Consider the following 16,436-nt stretch of genomic DNA (forward strand, 5'->3'; position numbering starts at 1 on the left):
AAAGTGTACAGATAAATGCAGTCCTGGAACTTGGCATTTTCTTGTCTTAAGGGATTGCATTGAGGGAGTGTGACATTCACCCAGCCTCAGTCCCCTTTTAAGGTAGTTTTTGTTTATGGCTATTGTGACGTTACAGCCCATAGTCTTCATAGAAATATGGTTATGATAGGAATATGGCATATCTAAGATATACTTTATGCAAGGTGGCTCATGTAAGATATCCTTGGAAAGGTTATGATTTACTGAATGTGATTATCAAATTGGTATGCATGTATCATTTCTGTATCTAAAGTTAGGAATATTGACTATGTAACAATTACTGCTGTGTGTGCATTTGGGAGACACACACCAGACAACCGGTCATCACAGCCTTGATGGGCCATTAGGCAGAAACAATAAGATTGTGAATATGCTAATCTCTTTCCTTCCGTCCTGGGACATAGCTGTGACACTATTAAGTCAAAAAGAAAAGGAGGACTTGTGGCACCTTAGAGACTAACCAATTTATTTGAGCATAAGCTTTCGTGAGCTACAGCATGAAGTGAGCTGTAGCTCACGAAAGCTTATGCTCAAATAAATTGGTTAGTCTCTAAGGTGCCACAAGTACTCCTTTTCTTTTTGCGAATACAGACTAACACGGCTGTTACTCTGAAACCTGTCATTTTGTAACCTGTTTCTTTAGCGAATCAAGCTTAGTTTGTGTGTTTTGTTTTATTTGCTTAGTAATCTGCTTTGTTCTGTTTGCTGTCCCTTATATTCACTTAAAATCTGCCTTTTATTGTTTTGTTTTGTTTATTATTAAACCTACTTTGTGCAATCCATATCGGGGGGGGGGGAGGAGAAGCTGTGCATATCTCTTTTCACATTGAGGGAGAGGGTGAATTTTTATGAGCTTGCGCTGTGCAGATCTTTCTATACAGCGCAAGACAATATACCATTGGGTCTGCTCTCTGAGGTCAGCACCTGAGTGCTGGAGCAAGTCCCTCAAGCGGAGTTTTCCCAGAGCTGATCTCAGTGTCTGTGTCTTTCTCCAGTTGGACGTGGCCCTGCCACTGCGTGTGTGTGTGTGTGTGTGCGCTAGAGGAGGCTTAAGAGCCTGGCTTTGCAAGACAGGGTAAAGGAGACCCAGGCTGGCCGAACAGGTGGGCTCAGTGGTATCCCAGTACATCAGGCGTCACCTTAAAGGGAGGCAACCCGTCACAGCTATATACAATTTTTTGTAGCTCTGCAAATATTTTAGATGTGTAGATGAGTTTCAATAAACACTAAGGCTTGACCATTCCTCCTTCCTTCTTTCAGTCTGAAGAGGTGGTGTTCAGTAGAATTTGTTTTTTGTTTTTTTTTAATATCTATACTGGAGCTTTTTTAAAATGATCACTTTGAGGGAAATTAGATATTCTACTGGAATGTGAACTTTTTCAGAACAAAAGGAGTGCTGTGTTCTCTGGCACTCGTAATTGTGTCCAAGGCATTACCAGTGCTTAGCTGCTCTCTGTGCTAAAGCAGCAGCTTGCAAGGCATGCATGTTGTGAAGTTCAGATGTGTCAGCTGCATGCCACTTTTCAAGTCACTAAAGTTTGAAATCCCTCACACATGAACATGCTGCTAATTGCTTCTCTACCTGCTCTTCAATCTTCCCCCCCATTCAAGAGTCAGCCTACAAGTGTCAGTCACTGGAGACTGATAGCAACACATGCAGCAGTGGCAACAATTCATAAAAGCCAGTTCAATCCCTCACCCTCGCGATTCCTGGATTTTCCCCTGCTGCCTTTTGTGTAAGTGCAGTGTCAGTTGTACTAGCGTTAGGATCCTTCATTTGCTCTGGTTGCTGTAGGTCAGCTCCATACAAGTAACTGAGCTGAACAAGAGCATCCTACGTGTGCTGAACTGTTGTGATCTTTTTTTCTTTTATTGTGGAGTTGGGAGTGGCAGGGTAACTGTAGGATCTGTTGAGGAATTTTGCCAGCAGCATCTTGCAATGTTCTTGGTACAGTATACAGGTACAGTATATACTTTGCTCTCTTTCCCCCCCCCGAAAATACATTTCTCTGTGGTATCACCAGGTGATCATTGTTAGAGGGTTATATTGGCTTGATAGTGGCAGTCATGTTTTATGCAAACCTTAGCTACAGTGGGTCTAGTAGTTTTCTATGTATTTTGAACTGATAATCCTGATTCCCCAATTGTGCATGAATTTCTTGCCTTGAATTGCACACGTCTAAGGTCTGCTACTACTATTAGGTTATCATCTGGGGAGCTTGCATTGAAAAGCAATTTTCAAGCATTTGGCATTTTTCTGTTCCCCTCCCATGTTTCTTCACTCTACATTTTCTAATTTATTGCAGTAGATTTGGAATGCACCTTTGAATGGGGACTTAAAGTGAATTCAGAATAGCAACTTCTAAACATTTTCCTATCCCATTTTGAAATGAGTGGCATTTAAACAGAGAAATATCACGTAATTTCTTCCTCTACAGCTACTGGCAGAAATAAAAAAAGAAAGAAATTGCTAGCAAAATGTTTACAGAGAAGCAGAACATCTTTTGGCATCAAGTTATTTCATGGAATAGACTTAAGAGAAACCAATTAAATATCACAAAATGTCACCTTTGTGTAATACCATAATTATTCAAGATTTCCTTAACATTTCTAAACACAGACATTGTTGCATTGTTAGAAATAAATGTGATGCCAGAACAAAGACTAGAAGGCTTATAGTTCAGGATGGTGAATATTGCTCAATGTTGGGGGAAAAAAAATTATGGTAAGGCCTGGGCTAGTTCATCCACCCCCTCCATCACAGCATGCAGTATCATTCCTTCTACAGGGTATTTCTTTTGTAAGTTGGTGTTCAAATAAATGACGTTAATAAGAGTAAAAGAAGTGAAGAATAGGACCCATTTCTGTTTTCACTGAGTGACAGTCAGATGGTATTTAGACTTGAATATGTGCATTGATTTTTCTCTCTCTGCTAAGTGGATATCGGGGAGATGAAGTGTAGGGATCTGAGTCAGTGTTTCAAGATTACTGTTACAGAGCAATACAGTAAATCAGCTCTCTAGTCCAGCAGCTGGTGAATTGAATTGTGTTCAGTTAGAACAATAGACTTGTATACAGTTTCTGGGCATCCAGCTGATTGAAATTTACAGCAAAAGCTTCGGTTTCTTTTTTGCCTTGGTTAGCTTGTTTCATTAAAGACACTTAAAACTTTTGCCAGCATAGCTATGTCTGTTAGGAGTGGAAAAAAAATCACACCCCTAACAGACATAATTATGTCCACAAAAGCTCTAGCATAGTTGCTGTTATATTAGCAAGAAAAGTACTTTTTCTAGTATAGCTTATTTTGTTTGGGGAATTGGTGTAAGTTATACCAGCAAAAGACCTTTTCGCTAGTATAAATAACATCTCCACTAGCGGGTATTTGGTGGTTTAGCTCAGTGGTTCTCAACCTTTCCAGACTACTCTACCCCTTTCAGGAGTCTGATTTGTCTTGCGTACGCCCAGGTTTCACCTTACTTAAAATCTACTTGCTTACAAAACAAGACATAAATATACAAAAGTGTCATAGCACGCTATTACTGAAAAATTGCTTATTCTCATTTTTACCATATAATTATAAAATAAATCAATTGGAATATAAGTATTGTACTTACATTTCAGTGTATAGTATATAGAGCAGTATAAACAAGTAATTGTATGAAATTTTAGTTTGTACTGACTTAGCTCATGCTTTTTCTGTAGTCTTTTGTAAAACTAGGCAAATATTTAGATGATTTGATATACCCCCAGAAGACCTCTGCGTACCCCCAGGGGTACGTGTACCTCTGGTTGAGAACCATTGGTTTAGCTATACCAGCAAAGCCTTTCCAATGGAGACTAGGCCTAAGTAACTGTTGGAGATCTGCTTGCCTTATGGTTTCAATGTCTTATTGAATAATTTTTATCCAGAAGAGCCAGGTGCACATCCCTGAAAGAAAGGCTTCTGTGTTTTCTGTAGTCGTGACTATATCAAAGCAGTATATTTTCTACTGGGATTTTACAAAACAAAAAATAAATAGGAAGATGCAGAGCATAATACAAAATATGCAAAGTGTTTTTCGTAGAAATAGGATCATTTCTTACTTTACTGAATAATACAAATAAGACTGACTTGAGTTCTCACACTATGGTTACTATATAACTTACCAAAAGAACTTTTTCTTGGCCATGCAGTGCCTTGAAGAATGTAGCAGACACTTACTATAGTCATCATTTCAGGAGATGCGTTAAATAACCAACAAAACCAAAACTCCAGAGCTTTTAGGTTTAAAACATCTCATTTCCAGTAAAGAGCTACAATTCCTTGTTGTTCTAGGGTCATGCTAATCAGTGAGAACCAAACTTGTTTAAATAAACCTTTAAGAAGCAGTGCAGCTGGTGCTTTAACAATGAGCTAAATCAGTAGTTCTCAACCACTATTGCTGGAATCCTGCTGATAGATGGACAGATTCTCCTCCCGTCCCGTAGTCCCTATGTCATGAAATGGTGCAGATTTGCTACTTTCTCTATTCCACTTTCTATGATTGGATGGTTGTTCAGAAGGATCTGCTCTAGGAATTATTCTGGGGAAATTCTATGGTCTGTGCTATACAGGTCATCAGACTAATGGTCCAGTAGAATCTGTGGCTTCAATAGAGTTTCCCCGTACTCAGAATGGCTGCCAGTTCCTATATGGGATTGAAGTTTCTGATTGCCACTGCCTCACTACTTTCAGAGTGTTAGCCGTGTTAGTCTGTATCAGCAAAAAGAATGAGGAGTCCTTGTGGCACTTTAGAGATTAACAGATTTATTTGGGCATAAGCTTTCGCGGGCTAAAACCCACTTCATCAGATGCATGCAGTGGAAGTTACAATAGCAAGATATATATATATACACACAGAGAACATGAAAAAATGGGTGTTGCCATACCCGCTATAATGAGACTAATCAATTAAAGTGGGCTATTATCAGCAGGAGAAAAAACATCTTTGAAACTGGGCCATCCAGCTGTTGAAAATGGGCCATCCTGATGATCACTACAAAAGTTTTTTTTTTTTTCTTTTGGGTTGGTAGATTACCTATGCTGACAGGAGAACCCCTCCCATTGACAAAGGTAGTGTCCACACTGATGTGCTACAGCAACGCAGCTGTAGCTGTGCCAGTGTAGCATTTCAGGGGTAGACAAACCCTGAGACTGAGACCCCCATCGTGCTAAGCACTGTACAAACCTTGAGTAAGCCCCTGCCTGGAAGAGTTTACAGTGGAAATAGACAAAGGATTGAAGGAGAAAGGGATATAAATACAAACAAAATGAGTAATGTGATAGTTGGGAAATATGATTTTAATACCATTTTTGTTTAGTGTTTTTCTTTTAACAACCTGAGTGGGCGGCTTTAGATTAAGATTTTTCACAATAAACTGTTTTAAAGATTGCTATTTCCCTGTAACTAAATAAAGAGAACTGGAATTCTGTCATGTGCTGCTATAAAGTTAATAACTTGTCTTTTATAAATTCAACATGGAATAAAATTCTTTGTCATTACAAAACAAAATTATTTCATTGTTAACACCAAAAAGTTATTTAGAGCTTCAATACTAACCAAGTTCATATTTGTGGTAATTTTTTTATACACAGCCTCGAAAATGTTGTTGTTAATGCATCAATATTCATGTCATAATGCAACATTTTAAACGTAATTCACAGATTACAAGAGTTTCATCTGTATTGACTCAGGGTGCTTTCAAGGCTTTCAACATTAAAATGCTTAAAAAAGAAAGATCATCTCTGAAGCCAGACCTGTTCCCATGCAGTTTCAAAACTTTTAGTGTACCCAGCTGAATGAAAAAGACAGTCCTCCAACAGCAGCCAAAGAAGCTGTAGCAGTCAACAGCGAGATGCAATTTCCATGTGTTGTCACTTGGCTTGCATGTGTGTGCGCATGCAGATAGCTGGTATAGCAGACATTGATAATGCTGCCTAGTGTAGTTGAGTGCTGATGGCTGGAATGTTGTTGCCTTAGTAACTCTGTTCAGGCTGCTCAGTGCTTCTGTTTTTGCTTATTATTAGCAGCAGATAAGGCAGCCTGCTTGTTCAACAGACTTTGATATTACTTAGAAAGAAAGACCACAGGCATTGTTTAGTGACAAAGGCACTCGGCCAGGTTTATTGCTAACACCCTAGCTCTGTGATAGCTGGCTCCGTGGTTACAGGTATGCTAACACAAGAGCCCCATGGCAAAGAACAGCTCAATCAGCAGCTGGAATTTCTGCTGTCTCAGTGGCTGAATCAAGGGTTATGGCGAAGTACCCCGCCATTTATAGGCTAAGGCAAACAACTAGAATACACAACTTACCTTACGTATTTCATAACATCTGTTTGTTTCCTCTCCTTGTTCCTGATATCTTGGACAAAAAAACCCCAATTCATTATTTTGTTAAACTATTTTCTTTGGTACTAAATTGGGATGTATCTGTACTAGCTGGAATATATTTACATAAATATCTAGTGCCTGGTACATTAGCAACAGCGTTGCCAAGTTCATGTACTGGAGAGTGAACTTACAAGCGTCTGCTTGAATACATGGCCTGATTTTGGTTCACCACATCTGATTCAGGCCTTAAATCTTGCGCCAGGCTCTGTCTGCTACACCATGATCAACGTCCTTCTTTGAGCTATGCTCCCCATGTGTATTCCACATGTTAGTGTGCATGTGTGCCAAGCACCCGAATTCAGAAGTTTCTTTCCCAGTAGCGTCTGTTGACCCACACATGCACAGTACGTCTCCTTGTGCGCCTGACTGATGGTATAAGGGCCAGTGTGGGTCGACGCCACTCCAGTTCCCTCATATTGCCGCATGGCCTGAGTCTGAGCCCCTGTTGGCCCTTCACTCTTATCCAGAGAAGAGAGTTACCTTTATTGTAAATAATTAGACTTAGCTTATGCTGTATAGCTTATTTGGGATAGTTAATATAGTTGATATAGTGATTATAGTTGTAGCATAGTCTGTAGTTTAGTAAGACCTCTCCCCAGTCGGGGGACTCGATCCCTCATCACTGCTCAGGATCCTTGGCTTCAAGAGCTTTGTCTCCTGCCCTCATTCCTTTTCCACTGGTGACAAGCATCAATGGTGCCTCCACTGCCTGGGAGAAGCACACATCTCGGCAAAGTGTGTCATCTGCCCTGAGTGGGGGTCCAGGACGAAATGCGTACAGAATGGGGGACTCTATGCTGGGAAATGGTGGCTCTGAAAAAGACTTGGGAGGTCAGTGGATAATCAGCCGAACTTGAGTTCCCAGTGAGACATTCTGGCCAATAGGGCTAATGCAATCATAGGATGCACAAACAGGAGTAGATAGAGTAAATATCTCTGTATTTGGCATTGGTGTGACCACTGTTGGAAGACTGTATCCAGTTCTAGTGTCTACAGAAAGTTGACAAATTGCAGAGGGTTCAGAGAAGAGCCACGAGAATGATTAAAGGATTGGAAAACATGACTTCTAGTGATAGACTCAAGGAACTCAACCTATTTAGCTTAACAAAGAAAAAATTAAGAGGTGACCATCAGTTTATAAGTACCTACATGGGGAACAAATATTTGAGAATGAGCTCTTCAGTACAGCAGACAAAGGCTGGAAATGTTACAACTAGACACATTCTACATGGAAATAAAACAACAAATTTTCAAGTGTGGGTAATTAACCGTTGAAATAGGGTTAGTTGGATTGGGTTGTGGTGGATTCTCCATCACTGCCTGGTGCACATTATCTAGATGGTGATCCAAACCAGCGGCGTCAATACTGGGAGAAAGGGGGGCAAGAGGCCATGGTTCTCCCACTATTGAAAGTGGACAGGCCGGGCCTGGCCAATCCATTTTTCACCACTGGCCCTTCCCTTCCTCTTACCCCTGAGGCCTGGCCCCGGCCAGGTTGGAAGCTGGAGCCCGGCCTGGGGAACCTGGGCAGCTGTGGGGAGCTGTGGACTGTCCACATGCCTGGGGTGGAGGGGCCTGAGAGCAGCCCCTGGTCTGTGTCCCCACCCCCCAGACCTCCCACTCAACAGCTGCCTGGATGGCTGTTACCATGGCCTGGCTGCAGCGCTTTGGTCCCCAATACCCCATCCCCAGGCCAAACTGGAGCCAGGATAAGAGTCATGTGGGCAGCTGTGGGGAGCCGCCGACCCTTCATCTGCCCTGAGTGGGGGACACAGGACACAGGCTGGGGGCTGCTCTTGGGGAGCCCCGCCCATTCTAGGCAGGGGGAGGGGCCCAGGCTCCTTGGCTCCGGCTTGGCCTTGGGCGGGATAGGAAGGGCAGGGTCAAGGCCACAGAGGGGCAGGGCCTTGTTCCCCACCCACTTTTAGGAAGAAACCATCATTCCTGGTGCAAACATGGGAGGATATTCTGTACAAAAGCTCCCACCAATGTTAAATTGGAGCTGCCCCATGTTAGAGCAGTGCTGGGAGTTTTTAGTGCAGGTGCCATGAGGAAAGCAGACTTCTGAAAAGAATTCCAGCCCATCATTAGAGGCAGAGAGGTTGCGTTGTTTTGAAGTAAAGTGTTCTGTCTCATTGCAAGCTCCATTTGCCATTTTCACACAGACACTGGAAAATGTTTGTTTTTTGCATTTGGTCACCATATTTCATAGGTGAAAAATTGTTGTGCAGGGTGGGAACTCTGTCTTCCTCTGTGTTGTACAGCATCTAGGACAGTGGGGTCCCAATCCTGACTGGAGCTTCTGAATGCTACTGCATAGTTATTTTCTTAGTTAGCTGTAGTTTTTGTGCACTAAACCAAAGATCATCCCTCTTCTGCACAAGGAAATGGCCCTGCTTCCTTTAGCCCAGAGTTTGTAAATCATTTGCATTTATATATAACATATTATTGCTTGTGAACTTCATGACCTGTCAAAGCTCAGGTATTTATAATGAGGTTTCAGACATTTATGTGGTGATATTTAACGCTCACAATAGGAATATCAGAGCTCAACCTTATAGGCTTTTTAAGTGTGTGTTGAAATCAAACACTCGTTCTATGCAATAGGGGCTGAAATAGTAGCCGGCCACCTGTTCAGACCATGCATGGTTTAGCTTGGAATCCTTGCCAAGATTCCAGTCACATGTAAACACTTGTAAATGAAGAAGTTGGAATACAGCATAGCAGAAAGCGGTGAGGGAAGATAAACTCCACTGTGTTCCATGATGAACTCCATTGTGAACAGTCTCATGCTGTTCCTAGCAGTTTTTGCTCTGCTGTATCACATTGCCCCTTAGACTCTTGTTGTTTAGCTGTGTGATAAGTGCATTACTGAGTACCGCTTACAAAGCTCTCAAACTGAGACTAGTGTTGCTTCATGTAGTGGAATTTCAGTTGAGAGGCCTCTGCATAGTCCAACTTGTTGGACAAGCTTCCAGAACCATCTGGTGAGTCCTAGCCATTGGGGCCACTCTCCTTTCCTTGCCTCCCTGCTCATGGAAGGTTCCACAGGTACACAAGGGGGAGTGAAAGCCCTTGACTCTGAGCCACTTGCCAAAGTGTTTATGGTCTTCAAGTGTCTCTAGGTTGAGAGAATCTAGTATTGAGGTCCTGGCACTGTCTTCTCTGGAGAGCTATTTACCAAAGTGGTTCTGTGCCCAGAGGGAGCAGCACTGATGTCCTTGGATACCTCCAGGTTGATGGAGTCCAGTACGGAGAATCTGGCATCCATTGTCTTTTGAGAACCACTTGCCAAATGGTTCTGTGGCTCTGCTGCCGCCCCGTCTCACCACTGTTGTCTCTGTCGCTGCCTCATTTGCTGCTGCTCACACTGCTCTCACAGCCGCTGCTTGCTGTTTGCTGATGTCCTTGCCTCTTGATGCAATGCTGTGTTCTGAGATTCCATCCTTTAGCCCAGTTCTTAGAGGTTCACTGCTAGTGAGGAACCCAACTGGTTCTGTATGCTGTGTACTGTCACTGCAGTACTGTCCACACATCAAGTGTAAGGTTCAGCCCCTAGATCGCTCATCTGTGATTTCAGCTCTCATGATCACTGAACAGAAATGAGGACTCTAAATTGAGTCTGGTCTGATCAGATATGTCCTTAAACACTGGATGGGGAGGGTCAAACGGCGTCTAGAACACTTTAAATAGAGTTCAAGACTAACGTGAATTTTAACCCAAAACAGCCTAAATTGATCACTTTGTCAAAGCAGATCTCTGCTGATCACCTAGGCCAGCATTTCCCAAACCGTGGGTCACAACCTCAAGTGGGGTCACACCATCAGCAGAGGTGGTGCAGTGATCCCAAATGTGTGGAGTATGCCATTTTGCTCCGTGCATGTGTGCAAGTCAGGATTCATGGAGGACATCATTTGGCGATACATGATGGTGTCCTCTACACAGCAGGACATCACACACCATGTGTATGAGATCATACTGTGCAGAGGATACCATTTTATAGAGCAAAATAGCATCCTCCATGCTGTCTGGGGTCATGGGAAGAAATAATGAATTAAAATGGGGTCATGCCAGTAAGTAGCAGGGGAGCTTCTGAACTGAGTAAAGTAAGTGTGTCTATGCAAATATAGTCAGTTCCTTATATCTGTTCCCCCAGTTCATCAACAGGGCAGGGTAGGGTGACCAGATGTCCCTATTTTTGGGTCTTTTTCTTATATAAGCTCCTATTACCGCCTACCCCCTGTCCTGATTTTTCACACTCGCTGTCTGGTCACCCTAGAGCAGGGAGGGAGAGCTCATTCAACCCTGGCTTGCAGTGACAGCTATCAGACAAATCCCTGGAGAACAGAGTGAGGGAAAGAATCCTGCACTAGTCCCTCAGGGCATGCGGTATATGGTATCTGATGTGTCTTTTCTTCTCTAATTTCTGTGATACTGTATGAAGATCATGAAAATCTGAAAATATTTGCCTAACGAATTATTTCTCTTTTACAGGATTAAACCAGCTGCCTTTTGATCCTGCCACTAACAACGGACCTCTGCAGTTTACCAACACCACTGGCCCTCTGGTTTCTGAAAGTGCAGTTGAGAATGGAGGGGAATCAAGCAAGAAGAGAAAGAGAACAAACATTCCTGCAAGTGAGCCAGACAGAAACACTATGTGTTTAGCTGGGGAAGAGTAGCTGAGGGAAATGACCGAGGCTTCTGCTTAAAATGGCAAAGCAAAGTAGCTTTAATCCCTGCTGTGTCAGTAATTCAGAGTTACTGGGAGATCTGTTTCTGTCACTTGTCACTGGATAGCTAGAAATAACTGGAATTACAGCTTGGTACGTGCTCAAGGCTGGATTAGCCAGCAGTGGGTGTTCATTTCTGTTTTGGATCAGATTGGTGTGAAAAATATACATGGACGTGGCTTCCTGTGTATTCCCTTCACTTCTGTATATTGAGGATAGTTGCCATTTATATATAGATATGAGTGTGTCTTCATCTGGCGAAGTGGATGTGCCAGACTCCAACACCCTGCATGGTGTTAACAGTTTTGAAATTGTGACTCAAAAATCATGACTCAGGCCCCCCAGAATTATGAGACTGGCTAAAATCATGAGATATTAAAAAACAATAAATGTTGAGTGCTTTTCATTTGCTTTCTGGTCTTTGAGCCTTCAGAATTCAGATTTTCAAGCTTTTCTCTGCAACAATGAGGGCTAGAAACTTTAAAAAAAAAAAAAAAGAAAGCTGAGATTATTGTGTAATCTCATGATTCCAGGGCCTGGGGTTTTAACAAAACACCGAATATTATGAGACTCACAGTAAAATTGTGAGTTGGAAATAGTGGGTCTTTTCTCAGCTCTGGAAGCCTGCCATGTGCTGCTCAGATTGCATGTATCACTATCTGCAGAGTACCCACACTGAATCCCACATGCAGTGATCCTTTTCTTGTAGGCTTGCAACCACAGGGAAGGTAATATTCCTATTCAGCCAGGAAGAATGGAAAGAGACAGCCCATGTTATGAGGAAGACAGAGGGTCGCCAATTCAAAAAGCTTTAAACTACAAGGTCAATTTACTAGCTAATGTCTGTTAGGTTTCTTACTATTTCTTTTTCCAGATATTATTCTCTTTTTCATTCCACCCATATCTATATTATCTTTGCTAAATTTGCATTGATTTCCACTCTAGTTTTCTAAATCATGCAACGTTCTTGCAAGTAGCTGTGGATGGAGTTCAGGCTCCATAGCAGGTTATTAATTGAATTGTGGTAATGTGATTTTTAGATCTTAACAGGGAATATACAGAATATCAGTAATGGTTTATTTTTAGAAATGAAAGTGTGAAAGTAAACTTTCTTTTTATTTCCTAGATTTGTATAGTTTGAAGGGGAAAAAAAGTCCAATATCAAACTTAACTAACGTTGAAAAAAGTTTTAGAAAGCACATTTCTCTAGTTTTCTATGACAGTAAAATAGATGGTGAATAGAAATAAATGCAAGATACTTATTTAATTTGTATACCAGTTTTTACTGATGACAGGTTAATAATGAAACTTTACTATTTTCTATGAGAAGTGAAAAGCCATGAAAAATGGAAAAAAAACATAATTGGGAAAACTAAATTCTTATGGAAAATTCTCCTTTGACTTCATATTGACCATTAATTGAAACCTGTCAGAAACTGAGGTAAGACTGCTCAGGCCTAGTGGTCAGAGCAGTGGCAGTCGGGCCTTAGGCTCTGAGCCAGAATTGGGAGTCAGGAGCAAGGTTGGAAGAAGGCAAGAGTAGGGCTGGGAGCTAGGCTGGAGCCAGATCAGGGCTGGAGCAGGACTGGGGACAACACTGGAGCAAGAGCAGGGCTGGAGCAGGCTGAGGCCTGTGGAATCTGTCACCACTGTCAGGCAGAGGAGAGTTGCAAGCCATGAGGTGATGCTGAGCGACTGAGCTGCTGTTTCGCCTGTGAGGTTTATATACCTGGTCTGAGTATCCCCAGACTAGCTCCTGGCTTGTGGATTGGCTGGAGCCTAGTGTAGGAATGACTCTCCCTGCATGTGGCTTGCTCAGGCTCCAGTTCAGGGATGACTCCTCATTCCACAGATCCTAAGAAATAGCCGCTGCTGCTGTTAGGTAGGTAGGAATGTAAAGACGTTCCTTGTGTATAGATGAAGGTAAATGAATCCACTTCTGCATGAATTTTCCTGTGCCAATAGACGGATAAGGAAATAAGAGAGTTGTTTGACAACTATAAAATAAATAATAAAAGTGAATGTTTGTCTTCTGTTTCTTTTATGTGAAATAACTTTATATCTGGAAAATAAAATAGGAAATCTATTGGTAATTGTATCAATGAGAGAAGAACTATAATAACAGGGTAGTCAATGTGACATTTTAAACAAATATGTACAAGGAGTTTAGAAAATTTCAGTGAAAAACGATGCACATTGCTAGTGTATTCAACAAAGCACATTAAAGAATAAGTTTTACTACACAGGCCTATTCCTGTAGGAGAGGAAAGATTTGAAATTTTGTAGTATGTCAGAATCATACTACTGACATGTCTATGAAATAAAATATTGTTTAATTGTTAAGTTTAAGGAGAATCATGTAGGCATCAGTCAAATGTGTAGGGAACCTGTATTTTGAAATTATTGTGCAGTCATTGCATTCTTACCAATGGTAGTGTTTTTAAGTGATTCAGTGTCCACTGTTAATAGTATGTTCATAATAGAAAATAATAACTATAGCATGGAAAGACTTTGAATCAGTGGTTACTGTTGCATTTAGGATAACATAATATAATGAGATTTTCCTCTCAAGTAATGGCAGGATAGCCATATAATTGTATTTACCAAGTTCATGCATATAATTTGCTTACAAAACCGTAGAAACAACAACAAAAAAAAGACAAATAAAAGAAATGCACGAACACAATCCTCTCTGTGGCATCACTACACCAATGGAATCAAGTTCACAGCAGAGTGTAGAGGGCTTGGGGGTGATAGCACCCAATTCACAACATCTGATAATGTAATTTACCAGCTACAAAACTGCATAATACATAACTGTTTTTTTTTTTAAAGATTAAAGAAATTCCCTGGCAAAACTTTGTTAACCTGGAGTTCAAGTTGAAAGAACATATCACATAAAAAAAAAACCCATAAGAAAACATCATTTATGTCACAGTTCCCGGGCTAACTGCATTGCTGAGCCCTCTTGGTCTCTTTGTGTGTACTCCCTCTCAGGCCTTTAGCTGTCACCTCTCTCGGGGTGGAATCGTGATTCTGCCACTCTTCTGCCCTCTGAGATCAACTGTGATTACCTGAGCAGGCCTGCTTTGGGTTCAGTACCTTCGGTTCCTTTCCCCCAGCAGCTGTGACAGTGGTATCCAGTAATCAAACAGTCTTCATAAAGCAAAGTATTATTTATTTAGAACAAAAACATTTAAGGAAAAATAGATCTTAAAAACCATAATCCAGTTTATACGAATGCCAACTACTTTAAATACCTCTCCTAGGCCTCTCTCTGTGTTTACCCTGTCCACCCAACAATGGACACTCCCCTCCCCTTCCTCTCCTGAGAAGGGCTTTTTAAAGGTTCTTTTGATTCTTCATTCCTAGCATTAGCAGAACAACTGTGTCACTTCAACCTGGAGCCAGGATATCAGATGCCTGAAGCTAATAGGTTCCCCCACTGTCTTTTGTAATTGCCCTCGGCCAAGTATGTGTTGGGAGGTTGCTTGTCTTGATCTATTGTGTTCCTTTCCTGCTTGTTTTACTCATCGCCCCCTATTAAGCTTGAACAACACATTTGTATAAGGAGGTCTTATAACCCAATATACAATAACTTCACTTCAGTAGCTAGGTCACACACACTGTTCATAAAATTATAACATTTCAGTATTGTTAGATTATTAGATACCAATTACATGTCTGTCAGAGTTTTGTCAGCAGTGACCTAATATTAAAAACCAGAACATTCAAAGTAAAGGTTCCAGTATAGAAAACAAACCCAAAACATTTCAAAGCATTCACAATTTAGGTCACTAGAATGACCTTAATTTGCCTAGTAGTACTGTCAGCCTCCCCCTGTCCTTTCTTTGTTAACCAAATACTAAGTTTGGAAGCTGTGTTATTTCTGGATGAAAGCTTTAAGAAATCATTTGAATGGCTTGAGTCATAGAGTTTAAGGCCAGAAGGGACCCTACCAGATCATGTAGTCTGACCTCCTGTATATAACAGGCGACGAGCACCACCCAGCCACTCATATGCTGAACCCAACAACTGAAATGAGACCAAAGTATCACAGCCCACAGGAGACTAGACTGTTATGTGCCACAGGTAGAGAATAGGAGGGACCGAGGTGCGCCAGTGCCCAAGGGCTCTGCAACAGCAATGATCTTGGGAAGTGTCCCACACCCTTGGGGCAATTCAAATTCAGAAGAGTCCCAGTGCTGTACTAATCTCCTATCTTCTCCATCACTTTTTCAGAAGAGCATAAAGTTCAGATGTGTGCTGAAGACCTCGTACATTTGGAGAAGGCCCTGTACTTGTAAAGTTAGTGGATGGAATATTGTAAACATGAACAACAGAACATTGCATATAGCAGACTCCATACGTGTATCTCTTTGACATGAAATGTGATGCTTTGTCACCACATTAATCTTTTTTCTATTAATATAGGTGCTATAATTTAATGACTTTGGCCTAGAAAGCTTCCCTAGCTTAGTGATGTGGGCTCTGTGTCTAATGATGCTGATTTACTTGCTGGCACATGGAATCTTTATGAACAATGGGAAATGACTGCCCTCAGCATGGATTGTGCATGGTCATAAAGAGGATCACTGTGCAATTAAGAGTAAGGCCTTTTCAGCATTATGCTGTACAAGATGTGGGATAGAGGAATAAACTGCCCTCTTCTGTGTAGTTCTGCGCTCTCTATTCTCTTTAGTCTCTTCGCTGAGGTCTGTTACTATGTCCCTCTAACCCCTAAGCCCCATCCGCCCCTATCTTCGGTCCTCCCTCTTTCTCCTTTAACTGATCTCTCTTATCTGATTCCTATTCCTTTTGGTCTTGAATCCCTTGACTGGAGAAACCTATCCCCAATGCCCTCTACTCCCCAGTTACTGCCCTTCCTTTTGTCTTCAGAACATTTGAGCAAGTTCACAGATTCATAGGTTCCAAGGCTGGAAGGGACCATTGTGATCATGTAGTCTGGCCTCCTGTATAACACAAACCATAGAACTTTCCCAAAATAATTCTTAGAGCAGATCTTTTAGAAAAACACCCAATCCTGATTTAAAAACGGTCAGTGATGTAGAGTCTACCACAACCCTTGGTAAATTGTTCCAGTGGTTAATTATCCTCACTGTTAAAAATATACATAACTTCCAGTGTGAAGGGAAATACACTGAAAGTGAAAAAAGAAAAGGAGTACTTGTGGCACCTTAGAGACTAACAAATTTATTTGAACATAAGCTTTTGTGAGCTACAGCTCACTTCA

The 16,436-nt window shown here is 41.5% G+C and overlaps 1 protein-coding gene across 5 annotated transcripts in view; it reads left to right on the top strand.

The window, feature by feature from the left end:
* The window catches only part of ENOX2 (ecto-NOX disulfide-thiol exchanger 2), a 138,260-nt gene that overhangs the window by 41,155 nt on the left and 80,669 nt on the right, over positions 1-16,436 (top strand). For 4 of the 5 annotated variants that reach the window (XM_084639940.1, XM_084639938.1, XM_084639939.1 and 1 more), the window contains one exon: positions 10,944-11,087. In XM_084639940.1, the coding sequence (XP_084496066.1) occupies positions 10,944-11,087 (144 nt within the window). Of the gene's footprint in view, positions 1-10,943; positions 11,088-15,665; positions 15,792-16,436 lie in introns of those variants that run through there. The other variant, XM_084639941.1, reaches the window with a different exon arrangement.

Source organism: Lepidochelys olivacea, assembly GCF_965140295.1.
Source record: "Lepidochelys olivacea isolate rLepOli2 genome assembly, chromosome: 9".
Classification (NCBI taxonomy): Eukaryota; Metazoa; Chordata; order Testudines; family Cheloniidae; genus Lepidochelys; species Lepidochelys olivacea.